This window comes from Anomaloglossus baeobatrachus, chromosome 1 (genome assembly GCF_048569485.1).
Source record: "Anomaloglossus baeobatrachus isolate aAnoBae1 chromosome 1, aAnoBae1.hap1, whole genome shotgun sequence".
Classification (NCBI taxonomy): Eukaryota; Metazoa; Chordata; class Amphibia; order Anura; family Aromobatidae; genus Anomaloglossus; species Anomaloglossus baeobatrachus.
This window is the reverse complement of record NC_134353.1, coordinates 872,243,186-872,270,394: the sequence shown is the minus strand read 5'-3', so window position 1 is coordinate 872,270,394 and position 27,209 is coordinate 872,243,186. Positions and strand designations below refer to the sequence as shown.

Below are 27,209 nucleotides of genomic sequence, written 5' to 3'. Positions count from 1 at the left end.
CTATCCCCTGCGGTGTGCTGTCGCCTGCAATCTCTGAGCTCCTAGGGAAGTTCGTGAAGATACTCTCCCTCCCAGGTTAATTATCAGGACTGATAAACCTGCTCCTGACCTAGGGTCCTGGACCCCGCTGTGCTCGGTACTGGTCAGTTCTTTTGGGGTACTGATGGCGACAGTCCTCCGTAGGTTATGCCTGTCGCACCCTTTCCAATGTCACTGCCACCTGTCCCCAACTCCTGTGGTCCCGGACCACCGTCTGCGACCCAACCTGTCGCCTCCCTGGGAGCTATAACTCCCAGCTCCTCACATTCTGAGGGCTACTACAGAACTGACTCTAAGCTCTGCTCTCCACTTCCGCCCTCCCACCAGTCTGCCTGACCCCTAGGTGGGTGGCGCTATCCCAGCTTACCCAACCCACTTGTGTGTCTGACATGTTTGATGTGAGGTGTGGTTGGGATTTGTGGTGCTGATGGTAGTGACACCGGTTATTAGGAATCTGGAACCATGGGGGTAGGCCCTGCACCCTGGGTAAGGATTGCAGAACCCTGTAGCACCCTGATATATTCTGGGGCGCCACAGACACCCTTAAGCTACACATCTGTTTTCTCTGCAGAACTATTTTCAGAAGTGGAATCTGTTTCTTTACTTAGTAATGGGGGTCTGAAAGGGTTTTGTAATGAGGACAAATCTTTTTCAGATCCTTGCAAATTTGGAAGGATTGATTTGTCAGGTAAGGCTGCATTCACACATCCGGTTTTTGCAGTGCGGCACAATACGGCGCTCTGCAGAAAAAACGTAACAGTTTTTTTTTTGCTCCCGGTTGCGTTTGTTCCCGCATAGACTTGCATTAGCGCCGTAATGTGCCCCATGGCCTTGCGTTGCATCTTGTTTTTGTCGGATGCGGCATATTTAGCCCATGCGGCGGCCGGATGGAATGTTGCCTGGCACGTATTTTTGTGCGGCGAAAAAAACCGCATCGCGCCGGGTCCGGCGTGATGCGGCTCGATTTACAAAGCAAGCCTATGAACGCCGGATGCGGCGTCCTGCGGCAAAAACCGCATCCGGCCGCCGGATGCGTTTTTTTGCACTGCGCATGCTCAGTATCAAGCCGCATCCGTCAAAAAATGGACGGGCCGCATGGAAAAACGTATACAACGGATCCGTTTTTTTCGCCGCATCCGTTGCATAGGTTTTTGAGCCGGATTGAGCCGCACTGCAAAAACCGGAGGTGTGAAAGCAGCCTAAAAATCCTCCTGACTGCTTTTACGTCTCTCCATGCAACTATTAGGCCTATTCCGCTTCTTGCAATTGTAAGCTTGAAAAATGCAGCAAATCTGCATCTTTTCTGCAAGGAAATCTGCGACAACATTTGCATGTTTTTTGTGGATACATCCTGGGTGGATGTCCCATTATACAAAAAAAAAAAGAATGTAAATGTGTCCATTGCCGTACAAAGATTTCACAGACTCTTTATCTGAAATACCAGCTGTTCGGAAATAAACTCGAAGCAAGGATGTCTGGGATTGGATTGTTATATTTGCCGCTGCTGATATTGGGATATTTCCTGGCTTACGTGCTTTTTTTTTTTTTTTTGCAGGGTCCCGGATCTGATGGATCTGAACAGTGCCAGCAGCGTTGTGCTTCAGGTCCTGACACAGGCGAGCAGCCAAGATTCAAGAGTCCTGAAACCGGCGGAGGAGCAGCTCAAGCAGTGGGAGACCCAGCCCGGCTTCTACACCGTCCTCTTGGTAGGTGCTGCTAATAGGCTACTAGGGAATATTCAGCAGGGTGATAAGGGTGCGGTGACAAGTAGTGTTGAGCAAACCCGCAGATGTTCGGGTCCGGTGAGTGAAAAAAAAAAAAGCCCGGACACGAAACCCAAACATCTGCCCGGATGCCGAACACCATATAAGTCTATGGGCAATCGAGCAGCCTGTAAAATAAAGGAATAAAGCAGGAGCATAAAATTACCAAGCCTCCTTGCAGTGGTAACGCTACTTCCAGGTCTGCTCATCAATGATGATACATATTCACTGCTTACCCCAAACACTGGTAGCTCTGATTGGCTGCCGGTACACCACGCCCCCACACTCTATCAGCGCCTGTGACTGGCTGCAATCATGGGCACTGTTTGCGGCCTTATACTTCAGTATTAAATAAATGAATTTAAAAAAATGGTGTAGGGTCCCCTCTATAGTGATACAAGTACAGATAAAGCCATGGCTACAGGCTGCAGCCCCCAGCTGTGGGCTTACCTTGGCTGGGTACCAAAATAAGAGGAACCGCATTTGGCTTTTTTTTCCCATTATTTAAATAAATTAATAATTTGAAAAAACTATGTGTGGTGCCCCCTAATTATGATACCCAGCCAAGATAAAGCTGACAGTTTGGGGCTGGTATTCTAAGCCTGGGGAGGCCCATGGTTATTGGGAACCCCCCTGGCCAAGAATAGCAGCTTGCAGCCGCCCTGGAATTGTCACATCCATTAGATTTGACCATTCCAGCCCTTTACCCAGCTCTTCCCGATTGCCCTAGCGTAGTGGCAATTGAAGTAATAAGGGGTTAATGACAGTGCACAGCTGTCACTAAGCCCAAAAATTAGTCATGGGTAGAGGTCTATGAGATCCCCCACAGAATAGGACTCTCCGATGACACAGAACTAATCAGAAAATGGCAACCAGCAGAATTTTGCTATATAAAGTAAAGCCAGTACCACACTTGTGCAAGGAAGCTGAATGCAATGATACCTTTAATTCACAGATTGCTTGCTTCATTGCTGAAAAATCTTTAATTCCAGTTCTAGAAATGCACTGCTGGTTTGATTGGCATGTGCATCGGGGCAGAGCTATGTGGGTCAGGTCTTGCGTTCTTCATCCTCCCCTGTATGTTTGCTTGGCCTTTATCCCCTCGTTGCTGCCTTTTCCTTTATGTCTGGCGCATGTGCAGTAGCATTGGGAAGTATTTAATCAACTCTTCACTAAGATGCTGTCAAAGTCAGTGCCTGTTCATAACGCTTTCTCCGGCGCCATCTTATTGAAGACGGTCTCCTGCTTCTTATGCTGTTGCCCAGGGTGGTGCATGCGCAAGACCAGGGGAGTGTGCGGTCACAATTGAAGAGGAACGTCTCCCAGTAGCAGCAGCTCACCGCATGCGAAGCAGATGGGACTGTTGGAATCAAGCCACCTTTGGCAACAGAATCTTCTTCAATAAGATGGCGCTGGAGACAGCACTATGCGCAGGCACTGACTTTGACACCATCTTATTAAAGAGTTGATTAAATACTTCCCAATGCTACTGTGAAAAGGCGGTGGTGGGGGGATAAAGGCCAGGCCAGCATACCGAGGCGGATGAAGAACACAAGACCTGACCACATAGTTCCGCCCGAATGCACACGCCAATCAAATGATCAGTGCATTTCTTAAACTTGGATTAAAGATTTTTCAGCAATCAAGCATCCAGTCTATCAATTAAAGGTGTGATTGCATTACGCTTTCTACCGCCAGTATGGCACTGGCTGTACTTTATATAGCAAAATTCTGCTGGTTGGTTCCCTTTAAGCTTTAATTGACGTGACTTGATCTCCCCTCTGGAGTCCACTCCTGTTTCCATATCTCCTATTTACCTCCATGGAAATAAGAAGTGACCTGGAATCCTGAGTTGTTGTGTTTTGGGGGTTTCTGAAGAATCATGCTTTTGTGGCCTATCTATAGCTGGCCATACACAATAGATAGCTGCCGATACAATAGACAGCTATACAATAGACAGCTATACAATAGACAGCTTCTGACCATTCTCTCCCCCATACACAGGAACGCTCGGCTTCTCTGATAGTTGAGTTTAACAAAGCGGATCCTTCTCTTCCCCCGACATAATCTGTCAGGAGAGGGTCTGGAGGCCCCGGTGTATGTTACATGTTCCCACCAAAATCGGGCCTTAATTGACATTGAATCAAGTCTACGCAGAAAGACTCTTTAGCAATTGGCTTCATAGGGAACCTGTCATCTGATTCATGCCACCCAGACAGCGGGCAGCATGAATTGGCAAAATTGCAGCCAGGTTGTAGTTTTCTCTGAAATAATCTGACATATTACAGAAAATATACTTTTAATTTGAGGCAGTGGCCAACTATTCCCAGTACTGCTGCAGGTGATAGGTCTTCCCCTATAAAAACATGATGTTGAGACCTGTCAGTTACTTGCAGCAACGCTGGGAACATCGGGCTGGGGTAGAATCGGATGAGTCTCTGCTCCAGCAATAGTCCCTAGAAAGAAAAATGTACCAGGCTACCAGGATCTGATCTTTGTGCCTGTGGCTTGGGCAATGGGAATCAGGGGACAGGTCCCCTTTAACTCATGTCCAATATAAGACAAAACAATCACTGATCTCGGGGAGACCAGCCAGATAAAACACTGCTGGCAGCCAACGAGGGCGCTCAACACAGTGAAATCCTAGGTGCATTGCCCCCTGGGAAATATGCAAATCAAAAAAGGTCCGTGGAGCCTCTGTTAAGAGTCTCGACACAGAAAATAGCCAGATATCCCTCCGGGAAGGACCAAGCCAAAGAGTGGCACTTTTTAAGGAGACCACCATAACCACCATATTAAGTGGCCCTTTTAGTCAATAGCCAACTCTTTGATGAGTTTCAAGATATGACAAGGGAATTACCAAGGCCAGGTATCCATCCACAGACAGCTGTTTCGGGGTATTGCCTCTCATCAGTGTGGAGTAGGATTCTGGCCAGGTGGGAGCAATGCCTAGTAGACCAGCAAGACAAAACAATCACTGTGAAATCCTAGGTGCATTGCGCCCTGGGAAGTCTTGGCTAGGTCCTTCCCAGAGGGATATCTGGCTATTTCCTGTGTCGAGACTCCTAACAGAGGCTCCACAGACCTTTTTTGATTTGCATACTTCCCAGGGGGCAGTGCACCTAGGATTTCACTGTGTTGAGCGCCCTTGTTGGCTGCCGGCAGTGTTTTTTCTGGCTGGTCTCCCCGAGATCAGTGATTGTTTTGTCTTGCTGGTCTACTAGGCATTGCTCCCACCTGGCCAGAATCCTACTCCACACTGATGAGGAGCAATACCCCGAAACGGCTGTCTGTGGATGGATACCTGGCCTTGGTATTTCCCTTGTCATATCTTTAAACTCGTCAAAGAGTTGGATATTGACTAAAAGGGCCACTTAATATGGTAGTTATGGTGGTCTCCTTAAAAAGCGCCATTCCTTGGCTGGGTCCTTCCCAGAGGGATATCTGGCTATTTTCTGTGTCGAGACTCCTAACAGAGGCTCCACGGACCTTTTTTGATTTGCATCATGTCCAATATAAGTAATAACATATTAAATCAGTTTTATTTACTAACCTGTAACCACACTTTTTTTTTTTTTTTTTTTTTTTTTTAATGAGATTTTATGAATTCTTGTAATCGGCTGTGTTTGCCACGTGGGAAGAAACCAACGTGGCCGCTGTATAAATGAGAACATCTGATAGACATCCTGATAACCCAATCCTGGTAGACACACTTTGTTAAAGCTTTTTACACTGTGTGGTTGCCAATTTTTGGTGTGAGCATTTTTGCAGTACGATACCCATGTGCCACAGCACCACTTTTTTTCTTCTATTTCTTCGCCTACACCCCCTGATGACCCCCAGGAGACTGGTGCTTATTCTGATGATAGCAGGCAGGGCTTCTTTGTGCCATTATGACCACTGTGATAACATAACGATTTACACTGTCTTTTCTAACATGGTCCTATAGTCCCACCTCTAGGACCACTCGCCATTTTGAGGATACGGTTTTCTCTGCAAAAAGGCAGATACTGATTAGAGAAGTGTGTCACGATGATATCTGTGGGAATTGGATATAGAGGGTTTTTTTACCCAAGGATTTCAGGCACAAAAAATCGAAGATATTACAACCAAAATGTGTGCAAAACGCACAATACAACTGGGAAACTGCTCATGCATTGTCCATAACTGCTTCACAACAGACGATCCACCACAAATATTCAGATAAGCAGGCAAATTCCAAGATTGCAGCCATCATCATTGTGTAGATTAGCACAGCAGCGTCTGAAGTGGAAAATTGGGGCTGAAACCTGAGGTTCTGACTTGGATTTTGCAGCAGATTTTGGAGAAGTAAGCTTCAAAGTCTGCTTACTCCGTGTTGGCACAAGTAGGGAATGGACTGGAGCCCACCACTCCATCACAGGTGCATCGGTTAGGCCGGGGCCACACGGGGGACTACTGCGATCCTCGCATGACACTCGGCTCACGCTGGCAGCACAGCGGGAGCCACGTGTCATGTGAGTGTCACTGCGACTGAGGTCCGAACGTGCGGTCGGACCACAGCTGCGGGGGGCGGGTCGGCGCTGAGGAGTGGAGGGCCTGAGCTGAGGAGGGGAGGGCTGGAGCTGCGGAGGGGAGGGCCGGAGCTGAGGATGGGAGGGCCGGAGCTGAGGAGGGGAGGGCCGGAGCTGAGGAGGGGAGGGCCGGAGCTGAGGAGGGGAGGGCCGGAGCTGAGGATGGGAGGGCCGGCGGAAGGGAGGGCCGGAGCTGAGGAGGGAAGGGCCGTACCTGAGGAGGGGAGGGCCAGAGCTGAGAAGGGGAGGGCCGGAGCTGAGGAGGAGAGGGAGGGATTTATCTCCCTCTCTCCTCCGTAGCTGGCTGTTGCCATTCTCGCCAAGGAACTCTCAGTACACCGGTGTAATGGGAGTGCAGTGCGATGTTTCTCTCACCCCATAGACTATAATGGGTCCGAGAGAAAGAGGATGGCATTGCACCTGCAGCATGCTGCGACTGTTTTCTCGGTCCGATTAGGACTGAGAAAATAATCGCTCATGTGTGCTGGCACATAAGCTAATATTGGTCCACATGGAATGCAATGTTTTATCGGATTCCACTCGCTCCGATTTTCATGCTGTGTGTCTTAGGCCTAAGTGCCAACCTTCCGGGGTGTCTGTAATCAGGGGAACCCTGCTGTCATCATAGCTGAAGGTCTTGTACGGATGTTTCAGCGTTTACGCAGTCTCCAAGAGGCTTCTCCGCTGTCACAGTCTAGTACCCGTGACGTTACAGGCTTTTCTTCTAACACTAAATGGGTTAATAAAGACTCCTGTTTACGGGTCTCCGCATCGCCTGTGCCTTTCTTCATGTCGGCCTGATCCACCGAGATTTCCGCCTTTCACTTGACTTTTGATGAGCCGCTCTTGCTTCATTTATCTCACTTTTTTTGGCAGGCCTTTCTTCTGCTGTCAGCTACATTGTCACATTTTATCTGTCCAAGTGACATTTTTTAATGTTTTCTTGCTGGTTTTTATGCTTTCTGTATTTCTGGCTCCCCGATTTGTTCTTTTCTTTTACACAGAACATATATTTTATTTTATTCGCTCTTCACATTTTATTTTGCACTCAGTCTGTAGAAACTTCACATCAATAAATGTAGACGATTATATTTGTTATATCCCACGTATTTAAATACGATCTCAAACTTTGTTAAAGGGGTATTCCCACCTGAGACATTTATTGTCTGTCCACTGCATATCATATATGTTTGATAGATGCAGGACCACCTGGATCCCATACCTTCCACCAAAACATGCATCCCCAGCCCTCGTCCCTCCAGACGAAGCAGAGTCTGGATTTAGGTGGAGAATGAGTGGACAGATATTTAAAGGGAATATGTCACCAGGTTTTATGGTGGGTATAAAAGAAGGAAAATACTCAGGGGAGCAGCGTGAATAGAATAAAAGCAAGAATAGGCCCCTTTTGACCTGGTGAAAAGTCCACTGGAGCCACAGATTAAGCTTGTAGACGTTAGAGACCCCCATACTACCTTACAAGAGAGAACAGATAGATCAATATTCGAAGGGAAGAAGGAAAAGGGTTAACCCGCGCTGCTGTGTGGAATAAGATGATGATCACTCGAGGATAAAATCTTGATTTATTATTCAACGCGTTTCAGAGTCTTAAACTCCTTCAGGAATCAAAATCACTGACGTACATCGGAGAGAACAGATGGACAGCAAGCATGCCTGCCGGTTTCCAAGGCTTAAAGGGAATCTGTCACCAGGTTTTTGCCACTTGTCTTAGAGCAGCATAATATAGGGGCAGAGACCCTGATTCCAGTGATGTCACTTATTAAGCTGCTTAGTATAGTTTTCATAAAATCACTGTTTAATCAACAGGAGATTATCATTACAGGACTACTTAGCGTGCTGCCAGGTAGTCAGACACTTTATGAGCTCTGCATAACTGCCAGATCTGCAGCAGAGAAAACATTAGTTTTATAAAAATGACAGCAAACAGCTCAGTAAGTGACACATCAGTGGAATGAGGGCCTCTGTCTGTACATTATGCTGCTCTCAGATGGGGTAGCATCCTGGTGACAGATTCCCTTTAAGAAGAAGGATGGATCCCCAGGGGTGTAACTAGAGTTGGTTACTCCTACGATGTGGCGCTGGGATTTTCTTTTTCCGTAGCGCCATGCACTGACATCAATGCACTGCCTACGACTGGAAAGTGATGACATTTGCTCTGAGCCGTGGTGGCAGAGCAGGAAGCCATTGACTCTGCTCCACCATAACTGGCTGTTCAACCATCCCTTCACAAGGACAAGAACACATTTTAGGACCTGTTATCTGAACCAAACTTGATATTTGGAACATGGCCGAAAACCAATTGTAGATTGGTCCAAGCCAATGTTTTCTTCATTTGGTTGAATCAATGGCCTGGAGTAGATGTAACCCAGGAGCCATCCTTTCACAGGACCTCAAAATTGCCATTATGCCCTTCTCCCAAAAATGAGATGGTCCACCGTGTCTTCGTTAAGCATTGAGCCTCCATATCCCTGCAATTTGTTATTGGGCTCCATAAAACCGTCTTGTGACTCATTAATTGGCGCTCGTATCACGGCCTAGACAGGTTTATTGTGCCTGTGTGCGGCTAATGTGGGGAATCGGGAGTTAATAATCGGCTTTAAACACAGTGATGAATACAGATCCTCTTCGCAGACAGGTGTACGTCGGGGGCAGCATCTGTTCTCCTCAGGGCTCGTTCTGAAACACTCACTTAAAATGCAGATAGCGGCGGGGCTGTGTGTGATGATGGCGGCTGTGTGTGATGATGGCGGCTGTGTGTGATGATGGCGGCTGGCTGACCTTTCTCTTTGCTTATGCGGGAAGTCCCTCCATCAATCAGCGCGGAGGCAGAGTGTAAGATCCATGTAATGGTACCTTGTAGATGAGGATTTATTTGGCTGCTCATGGTAAGCAATCTTTTGGCGGTGAGGCTGAATGATCGAACGTCTCCTCTGTTTTGCGTCTGATCCGGTTTCATTTAAAGCCGTGCTCTCTATGTGCTTCGCTGATATGCACAGAATTCATTGAAGGGGTTACCTGGCCTATACATAGGGGAGGTCATCAATATGAGATTTGTGGTGGTCCAACAACCAGCCCCCCTACAGATCCACTGAAACCTGCTGCGGTCAGATATAAGCAGTATGCAGGCAGGACACAGCAGTTTTACAAGTGGAAGGTCATCAATTGGTAACTTGTGCTCGCTGGACAACCCCTTTATCGACGCTCCAAGGATAGGTGACAACATGCTGATTGGTGGACAACCCACCGGTGGGATCTGGATCTGGGCCTATCAGCATATTGGGGTACTTTCATCACTAACTGGGAACTTTTTCTCCATTGTAAAATGGAGCGGCAGCTCAGGTGCCCGATCACCGCTGCATCCATCCTCCTGCGGTCTGCCAGAAAAAGGAGAGCACAGCTCCGCAGCCCCACTGGAGATGAATGGAGCGGAGGTCAGACGAGCACGACAGAGCCATGCTAACAAAGATCAAGGTTCCCTGTTCTGCCATTTAGTTCAGGTCCCAGTAGCTGGACCCCACTATTCATGAAGTTATCACTTATCCTATGGATAGGTAATAACTTGTTTTTACCAAACAACCCCTTGAAGTCCCGGACAACCCCTTCAAAGGGAATCAGACAAAACGCCTAGCCCTTTGGGTGCTGTTACTTAAGGAAAGCAGCCGTGTTTTTCTAATCCTGAAAAAATACCTTACGAGGGTTATGTCATCTCCAAGATCCAATCCCATTATATGTAGTAGGTGTTATAATAATAGTATTAGCAAATACTGCCAGTTAGAAATGGTAGTACAGTCCTCCTGATAAGCAATGTCTCTTACCTCATTGGCAGGGCATTGCAGCTTAGGTATCCATAGTTATTACCACTAGCAACTAAATAACTGTCCCACCTTGGATACCTAGGGTACTGCAATGCCCTGCACATGAGGTAAGAGACAAGAGACATGGCTATATCAGAAGAACTATACTACATTTTTTATTGTATGTACTTGCTAATATTATTATTATGACACTTACTACATATTGGGATAGGAGCTTGGAGATGGGAACACCCCTATAAACCGAAATTAATAGAAGCTCGCAGAGACTAATACTTTGCTATGCTTGTGTGTGTACGTGTGTGCATATATATATATATATATATATATATATATATATATATATATATATATATATATATATATATATATATATATATTTTAGTGTAAGTATGTATATGTATGTATGCTTGTATATAAATATGCAGTACAGCCCAAACATTTGGACACACCTTCTTATTCAAAGAGTTTTCTTTATTTTCATGACTCTGAAAACTGTAGATTCACATTGAAGACATCAAAACTAAGTGTTAAACCAACTGAATATATGTCTTATATTTTAGGTTCTTCAAAGTAGACACCTTTTGCTTTGATTACTGCTTTGCACACTCTTGGCATTCTCTTGATGAGCTTCAAGAGGTAGTCACCGGAAATGGTTTTCACTTCACAGGTGTGCCCTTTCAGGTTTAATAAGTGGGATTTCTTGCCTTATAAATGGGGTTGGGACCATCACTTGTGTTGTGCAGAAGTCTGGTGGATACACAGCTGATAGTCCTACTGAATAGACTGTTAGAATTTGTATTATGGTAAGAAAATAGCAGCTAAGTATAGAAAAACGAGTGGCCATCATTACTTTAAGAAATGAAGGTCAGTCAGTCCGAAAAATTGGGAAAACTTTGAAAGTGTCCCCAAGTGCAGTGGCAAAAACCATCAAACACTACAAAGAAACTGGCTTACATGAGAACCAGCCCAGGAAAGGAAGACCAAGAGTCACCTCTGCTGCAGAGGATGAGTTTATCTGAGTCACCAGCCTCAGAAATCACATGTTAACAGCAGCTCAGATTAGAGACCAGGTCAATGCCACACAGAGTTCTAGCAGCAGACACATCTCTAGAACAACTGTTAAGAGGAGACTTTGTGCAGCAGGCCTTCATGGTAAAATAGCTGCTGGGAAACCTCTGCTAAGGACGGGCAACAAGTAGAAGAGACTTGTTTGGGCTAAAGAACACAAGGAATGGACAACAGACCAGTGGAAATCTGTGCTTTGGTCTGATGAGTCCAAATATGAGATCTTTGGATCCAACCACCGTGTCGTTGTGCGACGCAGAAAAGGTGAACGGATGGACTGTACATGCCTGGTTCCCACCGTGAAGCATGGAGGAGGAGGTGTGATGGTGTGGGGGTGCTTTGCTGGTGACACTGTTGGGGATTTATTCAAAATTGAAGGCATACAGAACCAGCATGGCTACCACAGCATCTTGCAGCGGCATGCTATTCCATCTGGTTTGCGTTTGGACCATCATTTATTTTTCAACAGGACAATGACCCCAAACACACCTCCAGGCTGTGTAAGGGCTATTTGACTAAGAAGGAGAGTGATGGGGTGCTACGCCAGATGACCTGATCTCCACAGTCACCAGACCTGAACCCAATCGAGATGGTTTCGGTTGAGCTGAACCGCAGAGTGAAGGCAAAAGGGCCAACAAGTGCAAAGCATCTCTGGGAACTCCTTCAAGACTGTTGGAAGACCATTTCCAGTGACTACCTCTGGAAGCTCATCAAGAGAATGCCAAGAGTGTGCAAAGCAGTAATCAAAGCAAAAGGTGGCTACTTTGAAGAACGTAGAATATAAGACATATTTTCAGTTGTTTCATACTTTTTTAAGTATTTCATTCCACATGTTTTAATTCATAGTTTTGATGCCTTCAATGTGAATCTACAATTTTCAGAGTCATGAAAATAAAGAAAACTCTTTGAATGAGAAGGTGTGTCCTTTGAGTCTGTGCTTTTTTGCACTACATATAGTTACATAAAACTTTAGTGACTTTTGTCTTCCTTACACCCGCTCCACCAACTTTTTAGGCACCTCTTAAGAAATTCAAGGTATTATAATTCACTCCACAAGAGCGGCGTGAATTGAGACAGAAATGTCAGTATCTGGAGTAACATCTCTGCCGCTGACAGCCGCACCACGCTCATCAGGAGGCGCACATCCCTCTCCGGCCCACCCTGGGCGTCCAATACCTGTGTCTGGGTGAATTGGCCCTTTTGTGTTTTCAGATGCATCTCGATGACTCTTGATTGGGATCTGTTCAGTTTTGATTAAGTTTTAGTATTTTTTTAACCTTTTTTATTTGCAGTATGTTGGTATTCTTTGAAGAAATGTCAGTAATACAAGGAACATGTTCTATCACATGGTGATGTCTTTTCCTTCTTATTGCTTATTATAGTATTTATCTTGCATGCAGCTTCCATTATATCTTGCCGTGTGTTTTTCGTCTGCAGAACATCTTCACAAATCATTCTCTGGATGTGAACGTGCGGTGGCTGGCTGTGCTCTACTTCAAGAACGGCATTGATCGCTACTGGAGAAGGGTGGCCCCAAAGTAAGTCCCATTATGCCAGTGTGATATGTCCCAGGTTGCTGCTTTCTTGTTGCACCCCTCTCATCATGGCGAGTTTTTAACTTCTCCTTCCTGGATACAAAAACCAATGTAAATTATTCATTTTGATGTGTTTTAGTATGTGTTAGTGCAAAGACCAAAGCCTGTCCTCATTCTCGCTGCCTCATACATAATGCACGCTCTGATTTATTCATCACTGACAATTTATAGTGGGAAGACGCGCTCTTGTACAATCCTAAATGACTGATTTGGAGACTTCCCGCAATATGATGTTTTATAAATGTGTAAGAAGAATATAGCCCATAGGAAAATCTGGTGTCGTGGCATCCAGCAATTATAGAACGAGTCTGCATTTGAAATACAAGAATATTTCTTTTGCCGGACGTCGGCTATGTCCCCCCAATGTGTATAGTGCTCTGCAGCACGGCGAGGGTGGGCTGCAGTGTGACTACGAACCACTTTTTTTATTTTCTAATTATTAATATTTTTTTTTATTTGTGTAGATCTTCTCCATAATCCATATAAGAAACCGCTTCCATTGCTCTTTGAATATTTTTCTTATTGATTTTAGGACGAAAATCAACATTGCTGTTCACACAAGGAGCTTTTTGTTTTTTTATGAGGCTTTGAAAATCTCACTGTGCAAAAAAAAATTAAATAAAAAAAAAAAATAAAAATCTAGGGGCATGTTAAACATTTGATATGGAATCAGCACCAAATATCACATTAAAACATAAATGGCTGCAAAAAAAGTGTAAAGGGCACTTTGCACACTACGACATCGCAAGCCGATGCTTGCGATGCCAAGTGCGATAGTCCCCGCCCCCGTCGCAGCTGCAATATCATGGTGATAGCTGCCGTAGCGAACATTATCGCTACGCCAGCTTCACATGCACTCACCTGCCCTGCGACGTCGCTCTGGCTGGCGATCCGCCTCCTTATTAAGGGGGCGGGTCGTGCGGCATCATAGCGACGTCACATGGCAGGCAGCCAATAAAAGCGGAGGGGCGGAGATGAGCGGGACGTAAACATCCCGCCCACCTCCTTCCTTCTGCATAGCTGGCGTGAGCCGCAGGACACAGGAGATGTTCCTCGCTCCTGCGACTTCTCACACAGCGATGTATGCTGCTGCTGGAACGAGGAACAACATCGTAACATCAGTCATTTCCAAATTATGAAAATGACCAACGCTACACCGATGATACGATTACGACGATTTTGCGCTCGTTAATCGTATCAAAAAGGCTTTACACACTACGATATCGCCTGCGACGCCAGATGAGCCTCACTTTCAATTTGACCCCACCGACATCGCAGCTGTGATGTCGTAGTGTGCAAAGTGCCCCTAAGAGTACAAAACACTTTTAAAAATTGTATCAGAACTGAAACCCCATTAACACTTTCACAACCTATGATGTACTGGTACGTCCTCGGTCGTGTCTCTGCCTTTGATGCGGGCTCACAGCCGACATGGACCTCTAACAGCCGTGGGCAGATCGGAGATCTACCCGCCACTGATATCATATATACTCGAGTATAAGCAGAGTTTCTCAGCCCATTTTTTTATGCTGAAAATGCCCCCCTCGGCTTATACGTGAGTGAGGGTCCCACAAAAAATTATTCTTACCTGTCCTCCATTCCTGCGGTGTCCTCTTACCTGCTTCTTGCGGACCACAGGCACACAGACCCCTCGGTGATCGCGGCTGGTTCAGGGACCACCGCTGTTGTCGTCAGTGCTTTATTTACTTCAGTTGAATGGTCTGCAGTGCCGCAAAGCATTCAATTGAAGTAAAGCGCAGCGGCGGCACCTGCACCGGCCATAATCACCAAGGAGTCTGTTTGCCTGTGGTCCACAAGAAGCAGTTAAAAGGACACCGCGGGAACAGAGGACAGATATGAATAATTTTTTGTGTGTGTTTATGTGAACAATGACATAATAGGAAACAAGAAGGGGACCGGAATGAGGACATTACTATAAGATGGGTACATTACTACAGGGCTCGTTACTACAGGAGACAATATGGGCACATTACTACAGAAGACATTAGGGCCACATTACTACAGGAGACAATACGGGCACATTACTACAGGAGACAATACGGGCACATTACTACAGGAGACAATACGGGCACATTACTACAGGAGACAATAAGGGTACATTACTACAGGGGACAACAAGGGAACATTACTACAGGGGACAATATGGGCACATTACTACAGGAAACAATATGGGCACATTACTACAGGAGACAATATGGGCACATTACTACAGGGGACAACAAGAGAACATTACTACAGGGGACAATATGGGCACATTACTACAGGAGACAATATGGGCACATTACTACAGGGGACAATATGGGCACATTACTACAGGGGACAATATGGGTGCATTACTACAGGGGACAATATGGGCACATTACTACAGGAGACAATATGGGCACATTACTACAGGGGATAAAGATGAGCACATTACTACAGGGGACAATAAGGGTACATTACTACAGGGGACAACATGGGCACATTACTACAGGGGACAATATGGGCACATTACTACAGGGGACAATATGGGCACATTACTACAGGGGACAATATGGGCACATTACTACAGGAGACAATATGGGCACATTACTACAGGGGACAATATGGGCACATTACTACAGAAGACAATATGGGTGCATTACTACAGGGGACAATATGGGCACATTACTACAGGGGACAAGGATGAGCACATTACTACAGGGGACAATAAGGGTACATTACTACAGGGGACAAAATGGGCACATTACTACAGGGGACAATATGGGCACATTACTATTGGGGACAATATGGGCACATTACTAGCAGTAGTTGCTGCATTTCCCACCCTAGGCTTATATTCTAGTCAATAACTCTTCCCAGTTTTTTGTGGTACCATTAGATGTTTCAGCCTATACTCGGGTTGGCTTATACTTGGGTATATTTGGTAATTAGCTAAATACCGCTGTCAATCTCTGACAGCAGATTTAACACATGCCGATGGGGAGCAGGTCATTCTCTGCCCCTATCGGCGGCCCTGTGATGTGATCGTGTGAGCCGATGGGTTGCATGATAGCCAGGGGTCAGCTGATGACCCCTATGTCTGTCATGACGAACTCCCTGAGAACACCGGCTGCGTGCCAGCTTTTATGGCAAATCATCATTTTTGCTGTACAGCGCATTCCTGATGCCCCACTATGTACAGCACAAGCAATCGGAGGATCGCAGCTTCTAATCCCCTGATGTGACTAGTAAATACAGTGGAACCTTGGTTAACAAGAACAATACATTCTGGGACTGTGCTTGTAAACCAAGTTACTCGTTCAGCAAAGCAAGATTTCCCATAGGAAATCATAGCAATGCAGACAATTCGTTCCACAACTTGTTAAATGTCCCATTCAGGTTCCCTATTGTGGCATTCCACACATGCATAAACACGTACAAGCACGTACAAACACGCATGCACACGCACATATTATGCTCATTTTACCTTCCGTTCCATTGCCGGTCTCCTGGGACTTGCTGTTCTCCGGTACGGGCTGTGTATCGGGTTACCATAATGACGAGGGAGGAACTTCCTCCGCTGCCAGAGCGCTGACGTCAAAGGCAGGAGCCGCTTGCCTCTGATTGTCCAGCACGTTGCCTTTGAGTAGCGTTTGACAGGGTAACTTCCTGCCTCGTCGCTATGGTTGCCGAGTGGAGCGGCGAACTACAGGACCCAGGAGACCGGCGATGGAACTGAAGGTACACATAGTATGCTCACCTTACATTCCGTTCCATCGCTGGTCTCCTGGGTCTTGTAGTTCGCTGCGAGGACGTAGCAATGAGTCGGTGGACTACAAGAACCATGAGGCCGGTGGTGGAGGTAAGGTGAGCATAATACTGTGTGTGTGTGTGTGTGTGTGTGTGTGCTTGTGTGTGTGCTTGTGTGTGTTTGTGCGGACTGCAAGAGCGGGTCAGAGTGTGGTGGATGTACGGAACCGGAAGTGTGTGCGGTGAGTATTTTGCTCGTACAGCAAAGCTTTCTCGTAAACTGAGTTACAAATTTACAGCAAGCTTTGTTTGTTAAGCGAAATTCTCGTTAAGTGGGTTACTCGTTAAGCGAGGTTCCACTGTACAATTGTCTTTGTTTTTTTTTAAATCTATTCGGTCAACAGTGTAATGCAAAAAAAAAATGCACAACACTAGTATTATGTTTATTTGGCCTCCGCAGCATTGCAATAAAATGCAATAAGAGTCGGTCAAAACATTATATCTACTCAAAAATGGTATCTGTAAAAACATCAGCTCAGGGCACAAAAAATAAGCCATCACACCGCCCCAGATCCTGAAAAAGGAGAACGCTTTGGGTCCCGAGAAAATGTCAACGAAAGCGCAATACTTTTTTTTTTTTTTTTTTTTTTTAATTTTTACTAATTTCTGATTTATTTTTTTTTTCACAAATTAAATAAAAAAAAAAAAGAAACAACAAACTATATATGTTTGGTATCTAGGAACTCGTACTGACATTGGCAGGCATATTGCCAGTTCTGTTTTACCATATAGTGAACATGGTATATTAAAAAAAGAAATACAAAAAATGTGTGTAATTGCACTATTTTTGCCACTCTTGTATATTTTTCCTGTTTTCCACTATACTATATGGTAGAATTAAATGATTACTTTCAAAAGTACAACTCTTTCCTCAAAAACAAGTCATCATATGGCTATGTTAATGGAAAAATAAAAAATTTATTGGAAGGAGGTGAGGAAAAAAATGGAAAATCACCGGGCACTACAGGAGCGGTTTCTCAATGAAATCAATAGGAAGGTCATAAAAAGGGCGTCCAAAATGTTTTTTGATGCATTTTAGATTCAACTCCAAAATCTACAAGTTAGAGATGTTCACACAGAGTTTTCCTTGACGTGGAAGAACACTGTGGTGGTTTTTTTTTTATTTTTTTTTTTAGCATTAGCTTTTTAGTAGCCTTTTCAGTTCAGTGTGGATGGCACAAGGTACCCGAATCAAAAAAGTGCAATTTGACTTCCTATACATGGTAGTATGGATTTTCCATTGAAATTAATAGGAAGCATATTCATAGAGTATTTGAAGCATTTTTGTTATGTGGATAGGTCGCATATCCACTTCAAGATCCATGTGAAAAGAAAACCTGATATGTTCTTGTAGGGCAAATCACAGCGGCAGCAATAAAAAAGGAGAAATTTGCTGCTTAAATTTATATGATATGAATTTTCAAAACAAATTCAGACACGGACATGTGATCACCTTCAGCCAGCTTTTTGCCAAATTATCTATTCTTATGTATCATACTTTATGTGTATGTATTTAGCTCAATCCATCTTCTCCTCAGCTCTGACCAGAAAAGCCTCCCCACAGCATGATGCAGCCACCACCATGTTTGACGGTGGGGATGGTGTTTTCAGAGTGATGTGCAGTGTTAGATTTCTGACACACACATAGCGTTTTGCACTTAACCCAAAAAGTTCTACTTTTATCTAATCTGACCAGAGCACCTTCTTCCACGTCAGCCGTGTCCCTCTCTATGTCATGTGGAAGAAGGTGATGTGCACTATTAGCCCCTGCTCCATTCATTGTATCTGTGACTACCGAGTACAGCACTTGGCTATTTCTGTCAGTTCCATAGGCAATGAATGGAGCGGTGGTTAACTGTGTTCACCTGTGCTTCATTCAAGACCAAGGCTCTGGAACCACAAGAATAGGTTTCCACAGCTCCATCTCAGGACCCCTCGGTGTCCCAGCAGTAAGACCCGTGCAAACAGGGGTTAACTTGCTTTTCCGGGAATAACCCTTTAAGCTCTTAGTTGTATTCCCTAAACACGCACGCTATGTCCCCCGGTGACTGGTTACTTTTCGCAATGGGGAGAGAAGGTTATGATTAGCTGCTCGATTTTGACTTCACCCATCAATCCATAACCCTCATATCCAAAACGACACATGGCACATAACGGCACATGGCATATATAAAAAAAAAGGCACATGGTTTTGTAGGACTAGGACTGTACGGGACTGGAAACAGATGAGGACGGACCTGCTCTGGTCAGGAGGAGCCCCAGTTTTACAGCAGATCACTTCTACACTTGCCATAAGTGACAAATTTATTATTTTCGAGCTCCATTTCTATACAGGAGGGCAGGTTTGTAGGAAACAGACAGGTCTGTACCAGTAGATGTCACTGTAGATTCGGTAATGGTCGATCCCGGGCAGCACGAGCCGATCATTTCTTACACACTTTTCCTATGACATTAAAACTAGTTGCTTTATTAATTGAGGTTACTTACTTGCTACGAATCCCAGAACGCAGCAATCACATCCTTTATACAATGGCAACATCCAACCGTGAGATCAAAACCGCGGCTCGGGGAGTAAGAAAGGTGAGAAGAGCGTGGAGATGTGTCCTAGGAAGTCTGTGTATGCGTGGCATCATGTAGAGAGAATATGGACCATAAAGGATGTGGCTCCATGGGTCCGAGCTGAAAACATATCAGAACATCGTGATCCAGGCACCTTCTAATTTTCACCATTTTTGTGATCTCTGCTTGCGGTCTCTGAATGGGAACTTTTCGCTGAGAACCTGCAGTAAATGTCTGTCTTGTCACCCTAATGGCTCTGATCTCATCAGATTAAAGGGAACCTGTCAGGTCCCATATGCGTTCTGACCTATGAGCCTTATAACCCCTTCCTACCCATCCCTGTGTTGTGATAATGTGTATTATGAATGTCGGAAAAACCTTTTATTGCTTACATGTTCCCTATGTAAATAGGATAGGCTCTAGTCCCCATGGGCGTTTGCATACTTTTTGTGGTATCACGCACCTGTGGGCGTGATACCGTGGATTTACATGAGCGACGTCTCCTTCAGATCCTTACTATTCTCGTAGCCTTGTTATCTGGATGCTTGCTTGTCGGCTTCAGACTTTGACCATGCGCAGAGCGCGTCTGGAGCCGACAAGCAAGCATCCAGATAACAAGGCTGTGGGAATGGTAAGGATCTGAAGGAGCTGACGGTGACATCGCTCATATAAATCCATGGTATCATGCCCACAGGGGCAGATACCACGGACAGTATGCAAACGCCCGCGGGGCAATATGACGCCCAGGGGACTAGAGCCTATCCTATTTACAGAGGGAACATGTAAGCAATAAAAGGGTTTTTTTTACATTCATAATACACATTATTACAACACAGGGATGGGTAGGAAGGGGTTACTAGGCCACATATCATGATGCGTGTAGGTTAGAACGCATATGGGACCTGACAGGTTCCCTTTAAATACATTTTCAGTAGAAATTAAAAATCTGAAAAGAACCCTTTTAAAATCTGTGCGTCCAAAAGAGCAAGATGCCGGTAAAGGTGATTGAAGTGATGATTTTACATCACCAATTGATCTTTATGGCAAAGCCAATGTTTTGCTAAGAATATAACTACATGGAATTGTCTAATCAATAGTGTTTGATTCTTTTGTCCTTCATTTTCTGGATCGTATTCTATGTCTCTTTTTTAGGGTGGATAATAAAGGCGCATAACAGTACTCATATGTACAATGAATATTCTATGTTTTCTCCCCAAATTCTATAGATTTATATTTATAAAGCCGTTGTACCAATCCATTTGAATCCTCCATGTGTGATCAAGGTCAGAGGGTGACTACAAAAAGTGTCTTCCCCATTCTGGAGGATCCAAAGTGTTTGTGCATTACAGGGGAACCTTGGTTAACGAGAACAATCCGTTCTGGGAGTTGCTTGTAAACCAAGTTACTCGTCTAGCAAAGCAAGATTTCCCATAGGAAATCATTGCAATGCAGACAATCCGTTCCACAACTTGTTAAATGTCCCATCCTGGTGCCCTATTGTGTCATTCCACACATGCACAAGCACGTACAAACACACATTATGCTCACCTTACCTTCCGTTCCCTCACCGGTCTCCTGGAACTTGCTGTTCGCCCGTAGAAGACGTGTATCGGGTAATCAAGGCGACTGATGCCGGACCTTCCGCACTCAGCTGCCTTTGAGTAGCGCCTGACAGGGGAAGTTCCTCCTTCGTCGCGATAGTTACCGGATACACATCCTTTGGAGGGAGGACCTTCCCCTGTCAGCCACTACTCAAAGGCAGTGCGCTGGCCAATCAGAGTTAAGCGGCTCCTGCCTTTAACGTCAGCGCACTGGGAGCTGAAGGTCCGGCATCGGTCGCCTTAGTTGCCCGATACATGCAAGTTCCAGGAAGCCGGCGAGGGAGCGGAAGGTAAGGTGAGCATATGTGTGTGTGTGTGTTTGTGCGTGCTTGTATGTGTTTGTGTAGACTGCAAGAGCGGGTTAGAGCGCGGTGGATGTACGGAACCGGAAGTGTGTGCGGTGAGTATTTTGCTTGTACAGCAAAGCTTTCTCGTAAACAGAGTTACAAATTTACAGAAAGCTTTGCTCGTTAGGCGAAATACTCGCTAACTGGATTACTCGTTAAGCGAGGTTCCACTGTATATACGATCGATCAGGCAGCACCATGTAACATAACCTGTCAGCTCATTGATACTTCCCGAACCATGGTCTATATTAATCCAACACCGGCTCCCTCACACTGTGACATCTTATAGAAAGCAAAGTTGAGAACGGTGGCCATGGTGGCTAATTGTGGAACTGCGGGGGAAGTGACCATGGATTTTGTCTACTGATTCCAGCAGCAGAAGACTTTTTTTTTTTTTAATTAGCATTGGATGCAAGTTGGGCAATTCCACCATTTTCATCAGGACTGGCCAACCAGCTGATGTGTATGACTCTGCTGAAGCTGTTGGGGAAGAGAAGGAGTTGATAGTAGAGTTGAGCGGATTGGTAATAATCTGGGTCCGGCGGATCCGTCGCGGGTTGTTCACAGAAGTCCGGATCCGATCCGGAATCCTCAATGGGGAGGAGAGAGAGAGAGAAAGAGAAAAAAAAAAATAAAACCCGAACCTGGATCGTGCAGCCGGATCCCCGGGTCCAGGTCGGACCTGGATCGGACGCTGAAACCGGACGGATCCGGACTTTTACAGTTCGGGTCCGCTCAACACTAGTTGATAGCTCTTTTTTTTAATGGCAGATAAGCCACTGCCAGAGATGTTTGGCAGCGGCTTTCTCCTCTCTCCCTGTTGAGAACATAAATGCTCGGCCAACAACATACTCTGTTGAAAGCCTGCCTTAGTCGCTTCTCGCCTTTAGCAGCTCCACATTTATGGTGGCATGTATTAATGGCATTATAAAAGGTATAGATTGGTCACCTATTTGTAATAATATATGGATTGCCTAGCTATTTAAAACAGACTTGTAGTCATTTGTACTTACACCCCTGAGGAAGCTGGTGTCTTCACCAGCGAAACGCTCGGGGATTTTTTCTCCCTCTTTTGTGACATATCAAAATTTGACGTCTTATTTTGTCTTGCCAGTTTCCCTCTATGTCACTCAGTATTTTTATTTGCTTTGTGAAGTAATGCTTTAATCGGTCTAAATTTACCCCTTAGCCTTTATGTAACTTTATTTATTTAGGGTGACACTTTTTTTACATTTAGTTTTGTTAATTTATTTGGTGACCATTATCATTTGTCATTAATTGTTTTTCACCACAATGCTACCACCAATACTGGGCTATGCTTGGTGACTGTACTTTGTTAGGGTGTTACTGCATTCTATACATTTACGCTGCATGTTTTGGGTGTGGTGTTTTCTTTTATGGCCCTTACCACAAAGTTTAATATTCACCCAGCAGATGAGGCTAATTAATAGGAGCCTATCTCGATTCATGCTGCCTTAACCACAGGCAGCATTAATCAGAGCCTCGCTGCATGATTGCCAGCAGATATGCTTGCAGATCCTTGTCCGGTGCATCTCCCGACCAGCTTTTCCTAGCGTTACTGCAAATGATTGCCACTTGTAAGGAAAAAACAATTCTTACCGTATTTTTCGGACCATAAGACGCACCCATGTTTTAGAAGTGTAAAATAGGAAAAAAAAAGTTTTGGAAAAAAAAATATGGTAAAATATTTAATAACCTAAATAATACTGTAATATTTCACCAATGTAACTGTAAACAACTCAACTGCGGCAATCAAGGGAAATTAGATGATCTATCTCCAAATAGTGGACAACCTCTTTAAGGAGAACTATAACTCCAAGCATGTCCTGTATGGCATGCTTGGAGTTCTAGTTCAGCACAGTAATGGGATTTTTCCTCTAAGGTACGGTACTTTACTTTATTAGGGGGGATGGGGGGGGGACTTATAGTTTATTGTACTGTAACTTCTTACTTCTACTTCTTACCGGAGCAGACTCCAGCTATGGTAATGATGTACAGTAAGCCTGGCCCTGCCTCCGCGTTAGAAACCCGGAAGTACGGTATTACAGTGATGTAATGAAGGGGGGGAGAAAGGGTTGTGCTGTCCTTTGCCCTGGCTTTTCATTTACGGCAGCACGTCATCTGGAGGGGGAGACTGTCCACTTCATTGTCCCCAGCGCGTAGCCGGGCCAGGCTGACATGCTGTGGTAACTGTACTGAGTGCAGGAGTGGTGCTGATACACTAGCCGCCGCCAGCACGCTGCTCCCGCCAGCATGCTGCTCCTGCTCCCGCCGACACGCTTCTCCTGCTCCCGCCGGCACGTTGCTCCTGCTCCCGCCGGCACGTTGCTCCTGCTCCCGCCGGCACGTTGCTCCTGCTCCCGCCGGCACGTTGCTCCTGCTCCCGCCGGCACGCTGCTCCTGCTCCCGCCGGCACGCTGCTCCTGCTCCCGCCGGCACGCTGCTCCTGCTCCTGCCGGCACGCTGCTCCTGCTCCCGCCGGCACGCTGCTCCTGCTCCCGCCGGCACGCTGCTCCTGCTCCCGCCGGCACGCTGCTCCTGCTCTGTAATAGCAGGTAGACGATCTCCCCAGCACCTGCCAGGAAGCCGGCGGCTGTGGAGAAACCATGTGTGCCAACTATTACAGGAACTAAGTAACGCAGTGTCTGCTCCCCATGTCCTCTCTCAGCGTGCGCTGGCTTTAGTGCTGAGAGGTGCGTGTGGGGAAGCAGTGCATATTGATGAGGTTAATTAGCCTGCTTACGTGGTTGCTCCAGGGGGGGATTCTTCCGCGGAGACCCTCTCCTGTCATTGTAAAGTCCAGTCCATTGCCGTCCCTTTGCCCCTCAAGCCAGCAAGCCCCATAAAATCATATATTTAGACTATAAGACGCACCCCCCACTTTCCCCAAAAATTTGGAGGAAAAAAGTGCATCTTATAGTTTGAAAAATACGGTAGCTGTTTCTTTACTGGCCCTAATTGAAAATGAAGTAGATTTCCCTTTGTTGTTGTCGTGTTCGGGGCCATTACTGGCTGTTAGTTGCTTGTAGTTTCTATTGATTCTGTTCCTCGTGCACTGACTTTCTAATGTGTCACAGCCAATGTGAATACATCGAGCTGCGGTGTATGAGATTGCGGGGGCAGATGGTGTCAGGGTGGAGGAGATCCCAAACTGCATACGTTACTAAATGGCAAGTTTCAGTGAGGTCAGTCCTCCTAAGCCATCTGTATGGGCTTGTGGGTCATAGGAGGCTGAAGAAAACGATACCTTGATATCTGCAATCCAATGTCTTATTCCAGAGAAAGCCACGTTTTTCTTCAATGCAAATGAGCTGTTAATATCTATGTGCAGGACACAGATCTGCTGGAGATGGAGCGGCCACTACAGAGAGATGAGGCTGCAGTGTCACCCGGCCTCTCGCAGAGCTGATACCCGCTGATCTGTGGGGGTCAAGGGTCGGGTCCCCAGTGATCTGATATTGATGAACAAACCTCAAAATTTTAGTACAGTAATTCAAAATTGTCAAAAATTGTGTATAAAAGTTTGTGTAAAAACTTTGCTCATGCTGAAGTACACTGTAGAGCTCTAGAGCTGCATCCGTAGGAATCAATGTCACACTCCAATCACATCCAGAGCTGCATCCATAGGAATCAACGTCACACTCCCATCACATCCAGAGCTGCATCCGTAGGAATCAATGTCACACTCCAATCACATCCAGAGCTGCATCCATAGGAATCAACGTCACACTCCCATCACATCCAGAGCTGCATCCGTAGGAATCAACGTCACACTCCCATCACATCCAGAGCTGCATCCGTAGGAATCAACGTCACACTCCCATCACATCCAGAGCTGCATCTGTAGGAATCAAGGTCACACTCCCATCACATCCAGAGCTGCATCCGTAGGAATCAACGTCACACTCCAATCACATCCAGAGCTGCATCCATAGGAATCAAGGTCACACTCACATCACATCCAGAGCTGCATCCGTAGGAATCAACATCACACTCCTATCACATCCAGAGCTGCATCCGTAGGAATCAACGTCACACTCCCATCACATCCAGAGCTGCATCTGTAGGAATCAAGGTCACACTCCCATCACATCCAGAGCTGCATCCGTAGGAATCAACGTCACACTCCCATCACATCCAGAGCTGCATCCATAGGAATCAAGGTCACACTCCCATCACATCTAGAGCTGCATCCATAGGAATCAACGTCACACTCCCATCACATCCAGAGCTGCATCCATAGGAATCAACGTCACACTCCCATCACATCCAGAGCTGCATCTGTAGGAATCAACGTCACACTCCCATCACATCCAGAGCTGCATCTGTAGGAATCAACGTCACACTCCAATCACATCCAGAGCTGCATCCATAGGAATCAAGGTCACACTCCCATCACATCCAGAGCTGCATCCGTAGGAATCAACGTCACACTCCCATCACATCCAGAGCTGCATCCGTAGGAATCAACGTCACACTCCCATCACATCCAGAGCTGCATCCGTAGGAATCAACGTCACACTCCCATCACATCCAGAGCTGCATCTGTAGGAATCAAGGTCACACTCCCATCACATCCAGAGCTGCATCTGTAGGAATCAAGGTCACACTCCCATCACATCCAGAGCTGCATCCGTAGGAATCAACGTCACACTCCAATCACATCCAGAGCTACATCCATAGGAATCAAGGTCACACTCCCATCACATCCAGAGCTGCATCCGTAGGAATCAAGGTCACACTCCCATCACATCCAGAGCTGCATCCGTAGGAATCAACTTCACACTCCCATCACATCCAGAGCTGCATCTGTAGGAATCAAGGTCACACTCCCATCACATCCAGAGCTGCATCTGTAGGAATCAAGGTCACACTCCCATTACATCTAGAGCTGCATCCATAGGAATCAAGGTCACACTCCCATCACATCTAGAGCTGCATCCATAGGAATCAACGTCACACTCCCATCACATCCAGAGCTGCATCCATAGGAATCAAGGTTATACTCCCATCACATCCAGAGCTGCATCCGTAGGAATCAAGGTCACACTCCCATCACATCCAGAGCTGCATCCGTAGGAATCAAGGTCACACTCCCATCACATCCAGAGCTGCATCCATAGGAATCAACGTCACACTCCCATCACATCCAGAGCTGCATCTGTAGGAATCAACGTCACACTCCCATCACATCCAGAGCTGCCTCCGTAGGAATCAACGTCACACTCCCATCACATCCAGAGCTGCATCCGTAGGAATCAACGTCACACTCCCATCACATCCAGAGCTGCATCTGTAGGAATCAAGGTCACACTCCCATCACATCCAGAGCTGCATCCGTAGGAATCAACGTCACACTCCCATCACATCCAGAGCTGCATCCATAGGAATCAAGGTCACACTCCCATCACATCTAGAGCTGCATCCATAGGAATCAACGTCACACTCCAATCACATCCAGAGCTGCATCCATAGGAATCAAGGTCACACTCCCATCACATCCAGAGCTGCATCCGTAGGAATCAAGGTCACACTCCCATCACATCCAGAGCTGCATCCGTAAGAATCAACGTCACACTCCCATCACATCCAGAGCTGCATCCGTAGGAATCAACGTCACACTCCCATCACATCCAGAGCTGCATCTGTAGGAATCAAGGTCACACTCCCATCACATCCAGAGCTGCATCCGTAGGAATCAACGTCACACTCCCATCACATCTAGAGCTGCATCTGTAGGAATCAAGGTCACACTCCCATCACATCCAGAGCTGCATCTGTAGGAATCAAGGTCACACTCTCATCACATCCAGAGCTGCATCCGTAGGAATCAACGTCACACTCCAATCACATCCAGAGCTGCATCCGTAGGAATCAACATCACACTCCAATCACATCCAGAGCTGCATCCATAGGAATCAAGGTCACACTCCCATCACATCCAGAGCTGCATCCATAGGAATCAAGGTCACACTCCCATCACATCTAGAGCTGCATCCATAGGAATCAACATCACACTCCAATCACATCCAGAGCTGCAT

At 46.0% G+C, this 27,209-nt stretch overlaps 1 protein-coding gene across 1 annotated transcript in view; it reads left to right on the top strand.

Annotated features, from left to right (window-relative positions):
• IPO11 (importin 11) overlaps positions 1-27,209 on the top strand; it is a 643,145-nt gene that overhangs the window by 25,125 nt on the left and 590,811 nt on the right. Inside the window, exons 2-3 of the mRNA XM_075326256.1 lie at positions 1,595-1,745; positions 12,691-12,791. Of these exons, the coding sequence (XP_075182371.1) occupies positions 1,608-1,745; positions 12,691-12,791 (239 nt within the window). The 5' untranslated portion in view covers positions 1,595-1,607. The remainder of the gene's footprint in view (positions 1-1,594; positions 1,746-12,690; positions 12,792-27,209) is intronic.